The sequence below is a fragment of the Lonchura striata genome, chromosome 27 (genome assembly GCF_050655825.1).
Source record: "Lonchura striata isolate lonStrDom1 chromosome 27, ASM5065582v1, whole genome shotgun sequence".
Taxonomy (NCBI): Eukaryota; Metazoa; Chordata; class Aves; order Passeriformes; family Estrildidae; genus Lonchura; species Lonchura striata.
Genome location: NC_140729.1, coordinates 9,135,927 through 9,155,189, shown reverse-complemented (window position 1 = coordinate 9,155,189; position 19,263 = coordinate 9,135,927). Strand labels below are relative to the sequence as shown.

General features: G+C 45.2%; 3 protein-coding genes across 3 annotated transcripts; all 3 read right to left on the bottom strand.

The window, feature by feature from the left end:
* Positions 1-2,165: 2,165 nt before the first annotated feature.
* Positions 2,166-7,449, bottom strand: SDR39U1 (short chain dehydrogenase/reductase family 39U member 1). The gene is made up of 6 exons (XM_021548625.4): positions 7,419-7,449; positions 6,953-7,059; positions 6,596-6,678; positions 5,883-6,004; positions 4,713-4,856; positions 2,166-4,502 (listed from the first exon to the last, which is right to left on the bottom strand). Exons 1-6 carry the CDS (start codon positions 7,447-7,449, stop codon positions 4,087-4,089), a joined length of 903 nt encoding a protein of 300 aa, XP_021404300.3. The 3' UTR covers positions 2,166-4,086.
* Positions 7,450-9,247: 1,798 nt separating this feature from the next.
* LOC110480580 (olfactory receptor OR9H1-like) lies at positions 9,248-12,112 on the bottom strand. Its single transcript, XM_085562009.1, has one exon. The coding sequence runs from the start codon at positions 11,337-11,339 to the stop codon at positions 10,410-10,412; it is 930 nt and encodes a 309-aa protein (XP_085418135.1). The 5' UTR covers positions 11,340-12,112; the 3' UTR covers positions 9,248-10,409.
* Positions 12,113-12,153: 41 nt separating this feature from the next.
* LOC110480581 (olfactory receptor 6Y1-like) lies at positions 12,154-18,490 on the bottom strand. Its single transcript, XM_021548620.3, has one exon. The coding sequence runs from the start codon at positions 18,488-18,490 to the stop codon at positions 17,543-17,545; it is 948 nt and encodes a 315-aa protein (XP_021404295.3). The 3' UTR covers positions 12,154-17,542.
* Between the last annotated feature and the right edge of the window lie 773 nt (positions 18,491-19,263).

The window sequence follows — 19,263 nt, the reverse complement described above, 5'->3', positions numbered from 1 at the left end:
GATCAAAACTCCAGGATCAGCCTGGCCACAGAAGTCCCTGGTGCCTGGAGAGATGTGGCTATCACAGCCAGACACTGGGCTTGCCTGTACAAACTGACACAGAGCTGTTATTGATCCTAAGTGCCTCAATGTGTTCCTGCCTATTGCCTCTACTGGAGGAGCAGTGACTGCAGCCCCTGTTGGCACACACAGCCCCTGCCATGCCCACAGGGATCACTGCCCGTGAGTACAGCCCATGAGGAGCCCCATTCAGGCCCCAGGGGAGTGAAGAGTGCAGCCTCTGTCCAGCCCTGCAGCAGCGGGCAGTGTCAGGGGATGTGAAAGGAGCATGTCAGCTAATTTAGGGGTATCTGCTCAAAGGAGCCATAAAAGGCAGAGATAAACCAGACATGTGATGGGGAGGATGTAATGAGAACAAACCTAATCAGCCACGCAAAGGGGTAAGGATGTACGAGGCTGAGAACATTTATTTTTATAGTAGGGAAGTAATGGGAGACACAGCCATAAAACCTGGCCAATTAGCATTTACAAGGCAAGTTACAAGAAACAAACGGCATACTCACACTAGCTGATGAGCTCTCAAGCCATAGGCAGCCTAGGACTTTGCAAGTGATAATCACGATGCAAAGCTCAGTGTCCAGGATGTTGAATGATGGAAACTGGGATGTCAGCCGTTGAGGAACTACACAGGGACATGGAGCAGCCAAGAGAGGTTAAACAGAAAAAGGTTGTAAGAGGCTGGTTGGGTGTCAGCCTGCACCAGTTAGTGCTACTCTGGCTGTGCTCTACACTTGACCACCACAGTCCTAGTTTATTTAATCCTTCTGTAACTCTCTGTGCAGCCTGCCAGGGTCCCATCTGTGCACTGCAAGGACCAGTGCCAGCTGCTGGGCAGCCAGCATGTGTGGATTTGGGGCCAGTTCCTGCAGTCACACAGGGAGACAGGGAGAGCAGAGACCCGGCCTGTGGTAGCAGCTCCTGGAGCCAGTGGGAACTCACCCTACAGCCCCTGAGGCAGGAATACTCCATGCCCACAAGAGCAACTGCTGGGGGGCAAGCATGAACAAGGGCAGCGAGGGGCTGCAGGCCAGCAGCTGGAGTAGGACTCACAGCATGTCTGCTGATTCTGGGAGAGGTAACTCTGTGCACACCCACAAGCCAGGTGTGTATGCAGCAGCAGAAATTCAGAGCAGCTGGCAAGTAGGAGACTCCAGGTATGGGCAGGGTTATCAGGAGGGCAAGGGATTCATCGTGGTACCTGGAGATACCTGCAAGCATAGTGTGCCTTTGGGATAAGCATCTGAGTGATGCTGTCTTTGGTGTGTCAAGCTGGAGGAGCTGGCAAGGAGAGGACCTGTGGGATGGGTCAGGAGGTCCGTGGTCCTGCGGGGTCCTGTGGACCCTGCTGGAGTGCTGGGTGCACAGAAGGGTCACGCTAGTGCTCAAAGGATTTTTGAGTGTGTACATCCTTGTGAACTCTGAGGGTGTCACCTGAGTCTGCCAGCCCCACCATGCATGATGCCAATGTGTCACCTGTGTCCTGTGTGGGGGTGCTGCTAACAGCAGCACATCGGCAGGGGCTGTCTAACAGCCATGTCAGTGTCATCTGTGTGTCATTGTCCACATGTCTGTGAGTGACAGCAGCTCAGCATCAGAGCTGGCTGATCCTAGGTACTGGCCCCCAGGCTGGGATGTCCATGGCCACACAGGAGGGCCCTGGGTCCCCAGGCTGGGATGTCAGTGGCCACACAGGAGGGTCCCAAGTCACAGCTGCTGAAGGCAGCAGCTGCTTCTCACATGGCTTAACAAAAGCATTCACCTCTAAAGGAACAGAGGCACCTAGCCCAAGGCAGAGGGGCACAGCATTGGCTCAGACATGCCTGCAGAAACACTCTGCTAGCCCTGAGCACTGCAATGGCAGCACTGGGGTAACACAGTGCCTGTACTCAGGATCACATGGCCTTGCAGCCTGGGGACCAAAGGTCACCAAAACTAGACACATCCAATCGAGATTTCAGCCTGCTGTCACCCAAACATGCACCTTTTCTGTCTCTACTGCAGAGAAAGGGGCACGGGGCATGCACAGATTTATCATGATGAAAGTCTTAACTGCACTCAGAAGACAGTGCTTCCACATCCCATGTACAGATTCACATGACAGGAGCTCATTTAAACCTGTGATGTATTTAAGACACAAACACCATGCAGAGGCAACTTTTCAAAGATCCTGAGTTCCACATCCAGGCACAGAGTCCAAGGCCTGGGAGCTCTGCTTAGTGGCAGTCTTCTGTGGGATACAAAAAACCTCTTTCGGAAGAGCTGAAGGTGGCAGTTCTTCTCCAGCCACAGCTGTTCTCATTTCTAATCACAACCCAAAGCCATTGCAATCATCAAGGTTTATAGAGGTACAGCAATTAACTGGGCTGGCTAACGAAAGGATGCTGCAGACCACATCATCTGAGGAAGTTCTGAAGCCTGAGGCTCTAAAAGCTCAGCTGAAATAACTAAAGCAGCACTGCTGACTGTCCCCATTGCACTGGCCCACAAGGAACTGGGTCTGTATCTCCGAGTATGTCAGCCTACTCTCATGGGCAGGAAACTGAAGCTCTTGGGAAAAGGAAGGAAGCTGCACCTAACTTACAGGCAGCAAAGACAAAGTCCAAGCAACCCACATCTATCTCAAACCATGTTGCTTTCATGACTATTCCCAAAGTCCCATTTCACCTGGCTGCTGACACTAACTGCGGGGACTATCTCCAGTTCCATCTGCAGTCCCACTCTAATTTTCCTGCCTGGAAAGCCAGCAGATTGCCATTCTGTCTCCAGTATGTACTGAGCAGAGTCAGGAGAGTGGGGCATCTAGACTTCACCAAAACTGATCGTTCAGCTACTCTGACTACAGCATGGCATAAACCAGCAATATGTGGACTGCTGTTCTTCTGGATGGTCTTTATCTGCCTGAAGTGCCTTTGAATTGCATTTTCTAGCCCTACTTTACATCACACTAGGAGTATTTCTCCAGAAGTACTGCTATAATAAACTTCACTGCTTTGTGGACTTCACACACTGCAACCCACTTCAGGACATGGAAGTGGGTCAAGGGAAGCACATGGATATATTTTCTGTCACTACGAGATGATGAAATTACAATCTGCTTTACTAGGGAAGAGGTACTGCTTCCCAAGGCAGACCAGGCAGCTTGGATATCCCCAGTGCCCAGTCAGGGGAACACCCTGAACACAAGCAACACCTCACGGGATCAATAAAAGAAAACCACCTGGTCTCAGTTAAGCACAATGAAGGCAATAGCTGAAATGTTCCTTTCGAATAAAACTGTGACTTGCACTGCCTCACACAGTGATGTACCACCCAGCTCTCCTGAGCTCAAACAGATCTCATGGGCACTCAGCCAAGGCAAAGCAGTCCAGGGGCAGTTTGTCACCCTTTCCCCTGCAGGCTGGCAAAACAGGGTTCTCCCTCATCCCTGCCATAGCATAGGGTGTGGAACCCTGGAAGGGTGTAACTCTTCAGGCTAGACTCAGCTGAAGGTACTGACACATCAACTTGGTACCAGCCACAAGAAAAGAGAGGGCAGTCTCCATGCAATCTCTATTCAGCACCCTAAGATGGATCTTCTCCCACAACCACCAAGACCAAGAAAGAGACTTATGCTCTTCTTTGCCTGTCATCATGGGGAAAAACAGAAAGGGTGATTTCCACTACCATGGAGGAATTACAACAGCATTAGGATGAGTTTTCTGCTGCACATCTCTCAGGGGAGAAGACATTACACCCCCAGCTGCTTTGCCAGCTGTTCACACACCATGCAAAAGGGAAGATGGGCAATTCCACAGTGACAGTCCTTTGAGGTGCTCATGCCCTTCCCCATATGCAGGTAATGTTAAAATTCATGTGGCAGTAAGAGGGATGATTCCTAACTGGGGATGCACACAGGGAGATACAGGGGGAAAGGATTGCTCACCCCTTCTGTATGTGGATGGGGAAGTGCCAAGGGGCAGGACTCCCCTCTTTGATGGGAAGGCATGTGAGCTCACACAAAGAGGGCCCAGCCCAGTTGGGCAGGCCTTAAGCCACGATGTCCCTCAGGGCTGCAGGCAGCTCAGGGAAGATGAATGAGTAGCCGCTCTCCAGGGTGCGTTTGGGCAGCACCCTCTGTCCCTCCAGCAGCATGACCGCCCGCTCTGCCCCAAAGACAGCCCGCACGGCCCAGGCGGGCACCGGCAGCAGCGCCGGGCGCCCCAGGGCTGCCGCCAGCTCCCGGGCAAAGGTGCCATTGGAGGTGCCAGGGGAGGATGGGGCAACGCCGTTGAGGATGCCTTGCACAGACTCCTTCTCCAGGGCATGACACACAATCCCAGACAGGTCCTGAATGTGGATCCACGGGAAGGGCTGGAGTCCAGAGCCCATGGGGCCTCCAAGTCCCAGACGGAAAGGTAGGAGCATCTGAGCGATGGCACCGCCATCTCGACCCAGCACTACACCTGTGGGGAGAACACAGTGAGACCAGGTGCCCCTGCCCAAAGGGCAAAAGCCCCTTCACACACAGACCTACAAGCACGAGAATCCTTAGAGGGCTGGAACAGGACCTCAGCAAGGAGAGACAGAAGAACTGATGGCCTTTACCCACCTCTTCCCACTCTTGCCCCAGCAGTAAAGCAGTCACCATTACTAAGCAAGATGCCACATCGCACCTGGTCTCACCACAACACCACGAGTTGGGCTCCCAGGGATGAGAGCTGCAGCCTCCCACGAGCTCACCAGGCGTGAGAAGAAGTCAAAATCCCCTCCTGGACTGTCTTCAGTGTACTCAGCTGTGGGGCTGGGCCGGTAAAAACCTGCAGGTTGACAGCAGAAAGGGGTTCAGGGCTGAATGATGACACCAAGCCCCCTCCTTCCCCATTAGACCACCTTCTCTGCCTCCAGGAGCCCAGAACCCCTGTGAGAAAAGGCTGAGAGAACTGGGATTGTTCAGCCTGGAAAAGAGACCTAATTGCAACCTTCCAGTACCTGAAGGGAGCCTACAAGAAAGCTAGAGAGAGTCTACAGGGGCCTGGAGTGCCAGGACAAGGGGAAATTGCTTCAAATTGAAAGTCAGTTAAGGAAGAAATTCTCCCCTGTGAGGGTGGGGAGGCTTAGAGGCTGCTTAGAGAAGCTGTGGATGCCCACCCCTGGAAGTGTCCAAGGCCAGGCTGGACAGGGCTTGGAGCAACCTGGGATAGCGGAAGGTGTCCCTGTCATGGCAGGGGTGGCACTGGATGGGCTTTAAGGCCCCTTCCAACCCAGACCATTCTGGGATTCTGTGAGAACTGGGACATCCTCACATGAACAGCACAGGGTCTCTGATGGCAATGCTGACAAGTTTTTGAACTACCAAAAACTACAGGTTTAGCAGGATGCACTAACACTCAGGCAGCCCCAAAACCCAAACAGGCCTGCAAGGAACACACTGAGCTGACTGGAAGGTTTCTGCTTTAATATTGGGCTTCACAGAGGATAAACCATGGCAACTCTAAAGATAAACCTCAGCTTTAAAGACTGCAGCCAGCAGGAAGTAGGAGATAATGCACAGGGCTTCAGCTGAGGCCTTACTGACACAAACTGATTCTATGGGATTCCTAAAGGCTTTCACAGGAAAACACAGAAAAGCTTCTGCCCTAATGACACCAAGACAAAGCACAGGGACCCAAATTCCTCTCCAGCAGCACTAAAAGCTTAGCAAGGCTTGCCTAAGTGCAGTGGCACTGATGGCAGTAAAGCTGACATTTCAAGGCAAGGCAGGTGCTCCTGAGGAACTGTGTTTTCTGCAGGTAAAGCCTCTCCAGGTCAGCAGGAGTGCTGTCTTGGCCAGGCCCAACCAATACCTACGCCAGTGACGAGGACCCAGGCACGGGGGGGCTGCTCAGCAGCAGCGATGGCTTCGGCCAAGGCCTTCGTGGTCTCCACCCGGCTGCTGATGATCTCCCTGCAGAAGGTATCACCCCACCTGGGAAAGGGAGCCAGGGATTAAACACCTCACAAGGACACCCCAGGGAACACTACCACCAAGAGGGAACCCAGCCAGCACCAGCTCACAGGCACAGAGAGGGCACAGGAACTCCCCTCACCCCAGAGCAAAGGGAGGATGTGACATCTTTCAGCACAAAGGCAGGGGAACTTTGGAAGATGGTGGCTCTTCAATTCCCTTACAAGATTGTAGGGTTTGGACTGCCTTCAGACAAAGTCAGCAAATGAGCTAGACACCAAAGCTGGTGATCCTCCTAGAAGTCAAACTTTGGTTCTAATTTTGCATTAACAAATGTAGGCACAGCACCCAATGTCCTTTTGGAAATGTGGAACTCATTTTCTCATTTCTGACCTCCAGCTGTAGATCCAGGAGGGAACCTTTCTTCCAAAGGTCTCTCAGAACCTACCAGGCCCACAGAAATGTTCTGGGTACTTGAGGATGCAAATGTCAGCAGCTGGTTAACTCAAGAGCTTCCTGATCATGTTATTTCCTCCCTTTCCACATTCTCTGACAACAGTGGCCTTTCTTACCTCCACCTTGTCCCAACAGCAATGTGGAACATCAAGTTACCTGCGGAAAGGGTTGAGGACATTTTCACCAGCCAAGTTGACCACAGCATCGCACGGGGGCAGCCCGGAGTGGGACAGCTCCTCCTAGGCAGGGGTGACAGAGACATCACACATCAGGCCTCCCCTCTGCTCAAGCCTTGCCTGCAAATAAGCACAGCAGGCTCCCAAGAACTTCAGCCAGTTTCTTCCTGACATTTCTCGGAGCTACAGCAGGACCCATTCCAATGATTGTGACCCACGGAGCACCCGGCAAAAGAACATCCAGAGGAGTTAGGCCTCCCATGGCAGGGTCCCTCTATGCCATGGAAAGCCAGAGCCCTGTCACATTCCCCCTGCTGCGACCACTATCATCTCATACCCAGGTGATCCGATCCTCGCCCCCTTGTCGCGACACATGGGTCACTTGGTGCCCTCGGCTCCGCAGCAGCTGGGTCAGGGCTCTGCCCACGAAGCCTGTCCCGCCACCTGGTGAGGGAGACAGAGAAGCCGTCACGGCTGCAGCCCTGGGCCATCACCGCCCGCAGCAGGGGCGGCCCTGCCTGGGGCTGCAGCAGCACCGCCCGCGCACTTGGCCAGCGCCACACTCGGGCGGAGAGGCGGCGGGCAGCACCCGCAATCCAGGCCCGCCTGCCCCTTCCCAAAACTCCGTTCCGCCCGCCACTCCTGCACTCATGGCCCCCCTTCCTTCAGGAGCCCCGCACCTTCACACCGCCGCTCCCTCAGGCCCCCCACCTCAGACCGCCGCTCTCTTATGCCCCACCCTCACGCCCCGCTCCCTCACGATCCCGCTCCCTCACAGTCCCGCTCCCTCAGGCCGCACTCACCCACCACCACCCGCATTGCCGCGCTGCGCATGCGCCCCCGCCGCGCACAGCGCCCCCCAGCGGCGGGGAGGACCCTTAAAGGGCCAGCGCGCCCCAGCGGCGGCGCCGCGCCCGGAATGGCGGCGAACCGGGCCCGGGACCGGGACCGGGGACACTCGGGGAGCGGCCGGGGACACGGGGAGCGGCCCGGGACACTCGGGGACCGCCTGGGCCCAGGGGCTGCGCCTGATTCCGGGCTGAGCAGCGGTGAAGCGATACGCGGAATAAATAAATAGACTCCGCAGCCTGGGGTAGTTCTGTATTGTCAGCACTTGCCACAAGTGTGACACCTCTCCAAAATCCTGTGCCCCGAGCCTCAGTCTGACTCGCACTTTATTCCCAAAGCTGTTCCATATTCAATACATTGCACTACTTTTTCATGCATATTCAACCCCTGGCCCTGCCTGTCCTCTCCTCTCATGCTAAATTTAAATTTAGCTATTTCTTAAATAATAAACTATTTAATAAATTAGATATTTCTTAAATAGTTCCACGCGCTTCTGGGCACGCGTGGTTTGCTGTGGTCGCCCTGCAGGGGTTTCTGGTGGTCTCTGAGGCTGAAGATCATGGTCTTCCTCATGACTGAACTTTTGAACCCTTTCTCTCTGTGTGTGCTTTCGGTCCTTTGGTGTTTATCTGTGTGTGTCTGTCAGTCTTGATAGGCTCAGAGACAGGGAAGCTTCTTTACCTGGGTTCTTTGCATCCCTAAGTATTGTTCTTTGTGCAATAAGCTTCAGAAATTTGCATTTCCTTATGCCCTTTGTACTACAGCACAGGTTTCTTAAGTAAAAGGTTAAAATTCAACACATAACTCTACAAGCTAGAATATAAATGCTTAATTAATTTTGTTAACTTAAATGAACTCCAAAAATCTCTGTTTCAGAGGGACACCGCAACCCAAGGAGTTTGTCAGGGCAATTTATCAGTTTGTTAATAGTGCAGGAGTGAATGCCCAGAGAAGCTGTGGCTGTCCCTGGATCCCTGGCAGTGTCCAAGGCCAGGTTCCCCTGACCAAACAGGGCTTGAGCAGCCTGGGACACTGCAAGGTGTCCCTGCCATGGCAGAGGGTGGAACGAGGTGGGTTTTAGGGCTCCTTTCAACCCAAAATGTTCCAAGATTCTATGACTCTGTTATTGCGTGAAGTGTTTTTAATATTGCTAGTAGAAAACGAAGAATGGTGCAGTTGGGAATTAGGCAGAGGCTGTTTTCATTAACCCTGAGCCTCCCTTCTTTCTGACACCTGCTTGCATGTGTCCTTGGGGTCATGGGAAAAAAAAAATTCTTTCAAGGATGTAATTCTGCCCCTGGGCTTGAAATGTCTCTTTAGAGATGCCATGAAACACACATTGCAGACACAGCCTCCCACCTGCAGGCAGCTGGAGCAGCCTGTGTTTCATGCAGAGTTGCCTGTGTTGTCAGCTCCTTTTACCTGTGTCCTGTGAAGAACAGAGGGTGACAGCTGCCTCTAGGCAAGATCTGTACACATTGGTGGCTCTTCTGGAGCAGGAAAAAATGCCAGAGATATTTCTACCTACCTACCCTGCTTAGTGCACCTAATCATCTATCCTTGTCTGCACAGCCATAGCCATTGCACCACCTGTCTGTCCATCCATCCATCCATCATCCATCCATCCATCTATCCATCCATCCATCCATCATCCATCCATCCATCCATCCCTCATCCATCCATCCATCCCTCATCCATCCATCCATCCATCCCTCATCCATCCATCCATCCATCCATCCATCCATCCATCCATCCATCATCCATTCATCCATCCATCCATCCATCCATCATCCATCCATCCATCCATCCATCCATCCATCATCCATTCATCCATCCATCCATCCATCCATCCCTCATCCATCCATCCATCCATCCATCCATCCATCCATCCATCCATCCCTCATCCATCCATCATCCTTCCCCCAGGCCCAGTCTGTCACTCAGTCACAGAACCTTTAGGGTTGGAAAAGACCTCCAGGATGGTTGTGTTTGACTGAACTCCACCATGTGGGCTAAATCACAGCACCAAGTGCCATGCCCAGTCTCCTTTTGAGGACTTCCAGGAGTGGTGTCTCCCTTCACCACAGCTCTCCTTATCCCTCTGGCCACCAGCTCTATGAAAGTGCCATGTCCTGGGGCTAAGCAAGGAAGAAATGGGTTTTCTATGAGGAGCCAACTTGGAAATTTGAGACTTAAAGAGTTATTTGCACAGGAAGACTCATCTCTGTGCTTCACTCTTGTCTGAATTTAGCTGTGATGTGCAGAGTGAGGCTGCCTCCACCTGAGCTGGCTGTGTTCCAATGCACAGAAATAAGGTGCTGCCAGAATCTGAGTTTGTGTCCTATTTTACGTGTTCAGTACTCTTAGGTACTCTTCAAATTGTCCAATCCAATAGTGTTAATTATGGCTTTAAAATGCTGGTATAAGAGGCCTCTAAATTACAGGTCAGATGGATTGTGTCTAATTGTGGTTAAACGAAATCTCACTTTCATCTGCTCTAGAAAAGGAATAAAGCTAGTCAGAGAAGAATAAGAAAAAAGAGATACTTTTTAGTTGTCCACAATAATATAAAAGAAGATGTCAGGATTGTGTGTCACTGTGGTCAGCCATTTAACAGTTTTACTTAAATTCTTACTTTTAAATTCTTATTTTTATTCTGGTTTTATGTGTAAGCATCAATGATTTCAGTGTAATAGATGTAAACTTATGAAATAATTTCATAAAGATCAAACATATTGTCCATTGAAGGATATCCTACATCCTATCAAAAATTGTTTAGTTGAAATAAAGCTACTACATTGATTTATTCAATGTTTCCTGCTTTTACTGACCATCTAGAGACACAAAAGACTCTTGAAAGCAGGTCCTGATGTATTTTTTTTTAACGTTCTGTCCTTTATTTTACAAATTTGACACCGAGTTCATTCTCAACTTCAGGAAAGGTGCTAAAAAAACCCTTTCCTTTTTAACTGTTTTTTCAGAGAGCCTTTTACCTCCCTGTTTCGGAGAGTGTAAATGAAAGGGTTCAGCATGGGAATAACAACGGTGTAGAAGATGGAGATGGTGTTGCTTTTGCTGGGGGAGGATGCAGCTCCAGGCTGAGCATACATGAAGAACACTGTCCCAAAGAACAAGCAGATCGTCACCATGTGAGAAGAGCAGGTGGAGAAGGCCTGGTGCCTGCTCTCAGCTGAAGGCATTTGGATGATTGTGATGGCTATATAACCATAGGAGACAAAAACCACCAGGGCAGTGCCCACAATTATTGGGCCACACACGGCCAGCATGACGAGTTCATTGACAAACGTGTCGGAACAGGAGGCGTGGATCACTGCAGCAACTTCACAGAAGAAGTGGTTTATTTCTCTGTGCCCACAAAAGGAGAGGCTGAAGGTGAAGCCTGTCTGGATGGTGCAGTTGATGCAGCCTGACAGATAAGAGCCCAGCACCATGAGCACACAAAGCCTCCTGCTCATAACGACCTGGTAGAGCAGCGGGTTGCAGACGGCGGTGAAGCGGTCGTAAGCCATGACAGCGAGGAAGAAAGCTTCTGTTGTGCCAAAGAGAGAGAAGAAGAACATCTGTGAAGCACAGCCAGCATAGGAAATGCTCCTCCTGCCCAGCAAGAATGCCAGTGCTGCCCTGGGAGTGATGACAGAGGAGTAGCAGATGTCCAAGGCGGACAAGTTCTCCAGGAAGAAGTACATTGGGGTGTGCAGGTTGGGGTCCATCCTGATGGTGAGCACCATGCAGATGTTCCCCACCACAGTGACAAAGTACATGGTGGAGAAGAGAACAGAGAGCAGGACTTGGGGTCCTGCATGGGATCTGAGCCCCACCAACATGAACTCGCTCATCCTGCTGTGGTTTTCCATCTTTGCTTTCAGATGATGTTCCAAAAGGAAATTAGGATGCAGGAGATTGCAGCTAGTTTGCCTGGAGAAGCAGTTATAGAAGAATATGACAAACAATGAGATGTATGAAACATAAGAAATATAAATTAATAAAATTAATTATATTATAAATTATATGTATGAATAATGTAAAATAATATAAATATTATTCATTTAGATATTTACTATAAAATATTACAATATTTTAAAATAATATCATATAAATAATATATAATTTAAAATAATACATAATATAAATAAGAAAATTGAATATAATTAATTAAAATAATATATAATCTAATCATATAAATGTAATATAGTGTTTTATTATAGTATATTAATTAATAATTAATAAAATTAAATATATAGATATATAAAAAGGTATCAAATTTATTGATATATCATATCTTCAGGTTTTTGTCACCTATTACAGGGTAATTTGTAAATTAAAAAACTGGTAACATTATTTTCAGTATAAAGAAACATTCTGGATGCAGCTTACCTAACCTATTTTAGTTTAATAAACTTTACAACCAAGTAGAAACAGACATTTCATTCTATAGATGAAGACATATTTCAGATTCAACTGGCAGAAAAAAAAATCTGATACTAAGATTGCAACTAACCCACAAAAGACTGCTCTCCCCTAAACAAAAGAACAAGGGAACATGCTTCTTCAGATGATGCAAAACAATTGAAAATATATATGTGCCAGGAAATGTATTCATGTGGATAATTGTTTTAAGAAAAAACAAGTGTATTATTTAAAAAAAACTTGCCTTTTTTCATGTGAGAAACTTATTCATGTGGATAATTGTTTTAAGAAAAAACAAGTGTATTATTTTAAAAAAACTTGCCTTTTTTCATGTGAGAAACTGAGTTTTTTCTTTTATAAATGTTCTTGAATAAAACCCCTTCAAACATTGAGATTTCTGAAATGTTTTCTCTACTCAAATGTTAATTCACACAATATGTTAAAAATTGACCAATTGACAGAATGTTTCAAGTAATTGCCTTAAAATTCTATTAAGTAATTTTATTTTCATAAGCTAGTTGTCCTCTCACCTAGGCTTGAATATTCTATGGTTGATGCCTACTTTAAAACGCATCGTTTGGAAGTCTTTAAATTCAGTGGCCAGAAATAAACACTCCAGCTTTAGAATATTTACTGTAGAAAGTATGAATAATATTTTAAGATTTTCTGGTTTTCTCCATTGATCTAAAGGGAAGTGTGACTGTTGTGCTTGTGCAAAGATGGGTGTAGATGTAAAAAGCTGAGTGACAGAAATAGTATTTTGTTTGGTTTGCTGTCATTTTCATTAGACAATTTTCCAGCATGTACCTAACCTTTTAAAAGCATTAAATTAATTTTAACACATTTCTCCAGCTATCCCTCCATGGTCCTTGAAATGTAACCTCACCTCTAGGTAACCTCAGAAGGTATTTAATGTATTTAATCCTTTGCTCCATTTAATCCTTTGCTCCATTTAATCCTTTGTTCTTATTTACCCACAAGTCTTAGGAAAGGGAAATAAATTTGGAGAAGAATTTCTCTGTGTATAACCTTGCTCAAATATCCAAATATTTTGGGTTTTTGTGTGCAGGGAGCTCAGGTTTAGGCAGTCAAGGTCAAGTATCCAGTCAAAGCCTTTTCAAGCTTGTTGTCTACAACTCTCACAAGTCCTAAATTCCAGAATTGTCAAAAGGGAGAAACAGATGCATTCACAGTGTGATTCTTCCAGTCTCACCTTACCTGTTCAAAACAGGGGGAAAACAGTCCTTTAGAAGTAGTTGTCTTTGTTAGAAAAGAAATAAAGCCAGCCAGAAGAGAATAAGAAAAAAAGAGATACTTTTGTCCACAATAATGTAAAAGAAAACCAAAATCGTGTGTGATTATGGTCAGCCATTTAACAAGTGTGTGGTCTTGGCTTATTTATTTGAAATTATATTTAAATTCTTTTTTTTATTCTGGTTTTACGTGTAAGTGTCAATTATTTCAGTGTAATAGATATTAACTTATTAAATAATTTCATGATAATCAAATATATAATCCATTGAAGGATATCCTACATCCTATCCAAAATTGTTTCATTGAAATAAAAATTACTACTGCTTTAAGCAAATGGCTTTTTGAAGAGGCTGACAAAAACCTCAGTTAACAATGAAGATGCTGGAGATACTTTTTTAGCCAGTGCAAAGAGAAAATTTTTGATTCACCTGAGAAGTCTCTGGAACTGTCTCTTGGCTGGTCAAACAGAAAGTCCAGAATGCACACACATTAAATATTGGCTTCCTAATGTACTCATTTCCAGAAGATCTAACTGTATTCATAAGCCCTGATTACTACATTCTATATAATAAAAGAAAGAGAAAACAGCAACTTTTAGTCCAGTTCTGTCACTACATTTAACAAAGCAAAGCTCAGATTTCACACACCACAATACACATACCTTGTGATACAGTTATTAAAGCCAGGTTTGGTTTTTCTGGAACTCGGGTTTCTTGAACACTTTGCCAAAGAACACTGAACATTTTTTCTACTCAGCTGATTTTTCAGTAGTCCCTTGTAATAAATACATCACTGGCCTTTCCTCTGACTGCTTCTAAGGGCATTCTCCTTAGCATGTTGCTTATATATACACTTTGATAGGTGTACATAAAAACCACCAGGGATTATGTTTCCAGAGTCCTGGACCTTCACAGCAGACATCTGAAATATCAAATGAGATATTTTTCCCTTGTGCCGTTTTTATTTGCCTGCAAAAGAAGAAAAATATAAGGAATAAAATAAAAAATGCAAACAACAAAGTGTAAAACTGTTTTTGTGTGTCTTCTACCCCTACTTTTTTCACAGCCTCTTATACAGAACCCTTCCTGCCCCTTGTAGATTTTTTTTTCTGCTAAGCAAAGCACTGTGGACCTAATCAAGACCTCATTAGCCATTAGAATCTGCTCCCTCCTGTTGTGGTTGAGACAGAGACAGCACAAAGCGACACACTCCATTTTCAGAAGGCTTCAAACGGTTTTCATTAGAGCCTGCATGCTTTTTATCCATTCTTACAAAGCTCATAATTTTACACTTTGCTCATTGGTCTCCAGAGACAAACAAAGTGCTGATTGGAATAGGCAATTGCAGGTTTCTCTTATTTATCCTTCTTTCTTTCTTGGTTTCTGTGCCAACGACCTTGGTAGGAAATTCTTTCAGGGGTGAACATGGATCCTCTTATCAAACTTCCCTCTGGCTCACAGAAGTCACTGTAAAACCTCTTCCACATCCTTCCGGATTATCAAAATAGAACAGACACCCTTGCCTTCTCCCCAAGCAATAAAGCTTCTCTTCTCTAAACAAAAGCAAGTTTTTACCAATTGTGTTCTCTTCTCTGACTCCAGGAGTGCACTCACCTTTGAAATTTAGAAATAAGGTTCAGGTGAGGGCCCAGCCTCTAAGGGAACACTGCTCTGGAGTGCAGCAGCCACTCCAGGAAGGGAAAAAGCATCTCACAACTCCTCTTTGGGTATCTCAGACACCCTAGGACATAGCTGTTTTTCAAAAAGCAAGCTTGCATTCTTCTCAGCACAGGTCTGTCACATTTAGGCTAAATAAATCTGCATGAAATAGATGTTTCTGTTCTCAGTTTTAAATAAATCTGTATGAAATAGGTGTTTCTATTCTTGGTTTTAAATAAATCTGCATCAGATAGATTTTTCTGTTCTTGATATAATGGCTTCCCAAATTTTATGACTGACAACTGAGCAATATCTTCTAAAACCAGACTATCTTACATTTGCATAATTCTTATCAGCTCCTGGAGGCAGAGAGTGAGATTAAGAGAGAAGGAAAGTTTCCCAAAAGCTAAGATTGGACTTAGTCTTACCTTCTTTACTTGTGGGTAGGGACTTATTTACAGTACTTTAGAGATTCTTGACTTTGTGAAAGTGTTTATTAGGAAAAGTTCCAGAAATAAGCTTAAATGCAAGAGAGAACATTCATTCTCAAAAGGTTTGTGTTTGTGTAAGACTTTTCTGTATTCTCTCCTCACCTAAGGAACCCCTGTTGAATTGGTTATGAATTATTTGTGTCATGTTATCTAACAATATTATTGTTATTGTAAATAAATCCCATAATAATTATTATTTGAAGGATTTTCCTGACATTTTTTCAAAACAATCACTTCAAGTCAGTGCTTTAAAGCCAGTCAACGTGTGTAGCCAAATCACTGCATTAAAGAAACTTCACACTACAAAATTTCAGTGAAAAACTCACTAAGGAGTACTGAAATGCTATGGTTTGCACTTTATATATGAAAAACTGAGATAAGAGAAGAAATAGATTAGGTGATTATTGGTGTGTCAGTACTTTAATATATTGCAATAAGAACGAAACAAGCCTGATGCTGTATTGATTTTGTCTTGGATAGAGTTAATTTACTTCCCTGCAGCTTGTATGGAAGTAAATTCTGGATTTAGGATGAAAAGCAAATTGAGAACACAGGAATGTGCCAGCTGTTGCTGAGCAGTGCTGGCACAGGCTGGGAGGGACAGGAGCTCTGAGGGGGCACAGCTGGGCCAGATGACCAGAGACATTCCAGACCATTGGCAGCATGCTCAGCAACAAAAACTGCAGGAAAAAGGAGAAAGGGATGTCCCTCCCAAAGTAACCCTCAGGTGTGATCCCCATTTCCTTGGAGATGGCTGAACATAAAAGCATATATTATAGATAAATAACATATTTATAGGGTGATAATCTATATCCACGAGTAGTAAAGGAGCTGAGGGTAGTTTGCTTAGATGTCTAAATAGATATGTCTAAACTTTAACTATTTTTAGAAGAATTCATATCTACCTGTATCTGTGGCTCTTGATTTTTAATGCAAAGAACTACTGGATTTTTTTTTTTTGTTCCTTTACAATGGTTCATATTTTAATGTATATCCATTTTGTGTTAATTACCTATTTTCTCATAGCAGATTTTCTGCTAATACCTGGATTACAGCCAGCACCCTGCATTTCTGGTGAGAGCTCCCCACTATGGTTAACCTCAAACTTTTCTGACATCTCTCTTTAATTGTGTTCAAGTCCTCAAAAAGGTCCTGCTTGAAACAATTGGCAATACATGGCACAGTATGCACAGACAAGTTTCTTCCAGGTTTCTTCCCTGGAAATTTGAATGTTTCATCTGCCAAACTGGAGAAGTCAGTATTTTGCTAGTACAGAGCACAGAATATAGTTATCAACTCAAACCCAGATTTATATGGTCACATGGAGATGCACTCTGCTGACAGATTTATTTATTTGTTTGTTTATTACAGAATATGAAAAGTTCTGAAGCACTGTGATAGTCTGAACACAGAGCAGTTTTCTCAGAGGCACCATTTCATTTCTAATGGATAATCAGATTTTCTCCCAGACAATCCATGTTTAGCTCAGATTCACCAGCTGTGTTTCCAGACTCCTGCATGAGACCATTACTCCTGATGAAATACTGCTGGATTCAAGGCTCGTGCAGCCTAAAGGAAATATTGAAGTGATTTATCCTCTGTCTTAATTTCTTAATGAAAGAATTTTTTTGGTGTGAAATGAGGTTATTTAGGGTACCTTGGTCCCTTGTGGAGCTGAGTGACAATGCAGCTGTACCATGTGAATACCATGAGCTACTCACATTATACCTTCTTAATGCCATATTTGGAAAATTTTCTTCTTCAGAGGATGGTTCCTTTTATCCTATACCAGGTATCTAAGAATGTTACAATTACCCATCCTTTTCTGCTGCCTATTTCTCTCAAGGGATAATTGCAAAATCTTGGACTAAATAAATCACACATAGATAGCTGATTTTCACATGCATTTTACAGTGTTTTCTGGACTCTGTTCCATCTAGGGCAAACAAATCTGGGATTCATTTTCTAGCATTTCCAAACATCTTTAAAAACAGAGCAGTCATTCAGCTGGAAACTTTTAAGGAAGGGTGACAGCATAGATTCTAAGAGGAAAAACAAGCAAAAAAACCCAAACCCACACATCTCAAGTCAAAACCATAGTAGATACATAGATCCAGCATAGATATACCAAGGTCTAGTTCAATAAATATGAGGAATGTTTGCATGGATGAAGGTTTGGATCTCCTGATTTCAGCTGCTCAGCACTGCCAGTTGATTTCATGAGCAAAGCCCCTTCTCTGGGACTCTTCAGTTGATTTCTTTGGCGAGTCTTCTGCAAGTAAAAGTCTTTCTCATGGCAGCCCTGACCTCTTTGTTCCTAAGGCAATATATGAGAGGGTTCAGGAGTGGCACAACCACCGTGTACAGGACTGACACCAGCTTGTTAGCAGGGAAGGTGTACATGAGCTTAGGGTGGGCATAGGTGAAAAGAGTGGTGGAGTAGAACAAAATCACCACGGTCAGGTGGGAGCTGCAGGTGGAAAAAGCCTTTTGCCTCCCCTGGGAAGAAGGAATCTTCAACACAGCAAACAGGATACAGATATAGGAGGACACAACAGTGCCCAGAGGCACCAGGATGACCAGCAGAGCCAAGGTGAAGTCCACTAGCTCAGCCAAAGAGGAATCGCTGCAGGAGATGTTCAGGAGGGGTGAAATGTCACAGAAATAATGATTGATTTTGTCCACATCACAGAATGAGAGCCGGGCTATAAAGCTCAGCTTGATGGAAGAGGTGGTCAAACCACACATCCAACAGGCAGCCAGAAGCTGAGCACAGAACTTGTGGCTCATGATGAGGGGGTACCTGAGGGGTTTGCAGATGGCCACAAAGCGGTCGAAGGCCATCACAGCCAGCAGAACATACTCAGTGCAAACAAAAGTCACAAAGAAATGCAGCTGTGCCATGCACCCCTGGAAGGAGATCCTCTTGTCGTGAGACAGGACATCTATGATCATCTTTGGCTCAATGACAGAAACGTACCAGATCTCTAAGAAAGACAGATTCCCGAGGAAGAAATACATGGGGGTTTGCAGGCTGTGGTTATTTCGGATTATGAGAATGATGAGGAAGTTTTCCAACACAGTTAATAAATAAGCCAGAAATAAAGCAGAGAAGAGAAGCAGCTGTACTTCACCAGTGGTGGGAAAACCCAGGAGAATGAAATACATGACTTTGGTTTCATTCCTCCCACCCATTGTGTAGAAGAAAGATGAACCTTATCCACCTGCAATAAATTAATACAATGACACCCAACTACCAGGCTTAAATTCATAGCCATAAGTTACACCACTACTTAAAGACTGTAAAAGCTCAGATATTTTTTGCTGAGTTTTTAGAAATAAACTTTGTGAAATTTATCTGCTCAATTCAGAATTTTTCATTTTGAAAATTAAAGCATGCTTTTCAATTTACATTTCACGGAGATAAATATACATTACAAATCTTGTCTCACCTTAGACAAATGATGACTGATGTCAATATATTATCCATCCAGTATAAAGAAATGACAGCTTATAGAGAGACATTCACATTTCCAATGCTTTAGTTTCTACATCTAAACATTTCTAAAGTTATATCATATATATTCCATAAACTCTAAAAGAAATGTGAAGCACCACAAGGATATATTCATTTTGATAATAAAAATCTCTCCCAAAAACATTTGAAGGAGCCAATTAGAGGTTTCTGTATCTGGCTCTGAGCATACTTACATCTACACAAAGTCTATTAAGATGGTACACAGAGCATCTCAGATACAGCATAAGTGCAAGCAAATTTTAATTCTGGGTCTGGTTTGTTTGCAGCTAACTCAGATTAATCCTTCAAAAATAAGAATGGCTCAGCCTGTGCTGTTAAAAAGAGAACAAAACTGTTCTCAAACTTCTGTAGTGGAGTCCACTGCCTTAGCTGGTCCTGCTGAATATGGTCAGTAGGGTACAGATGAAGTGTGGACTGACATGTCAGTGCT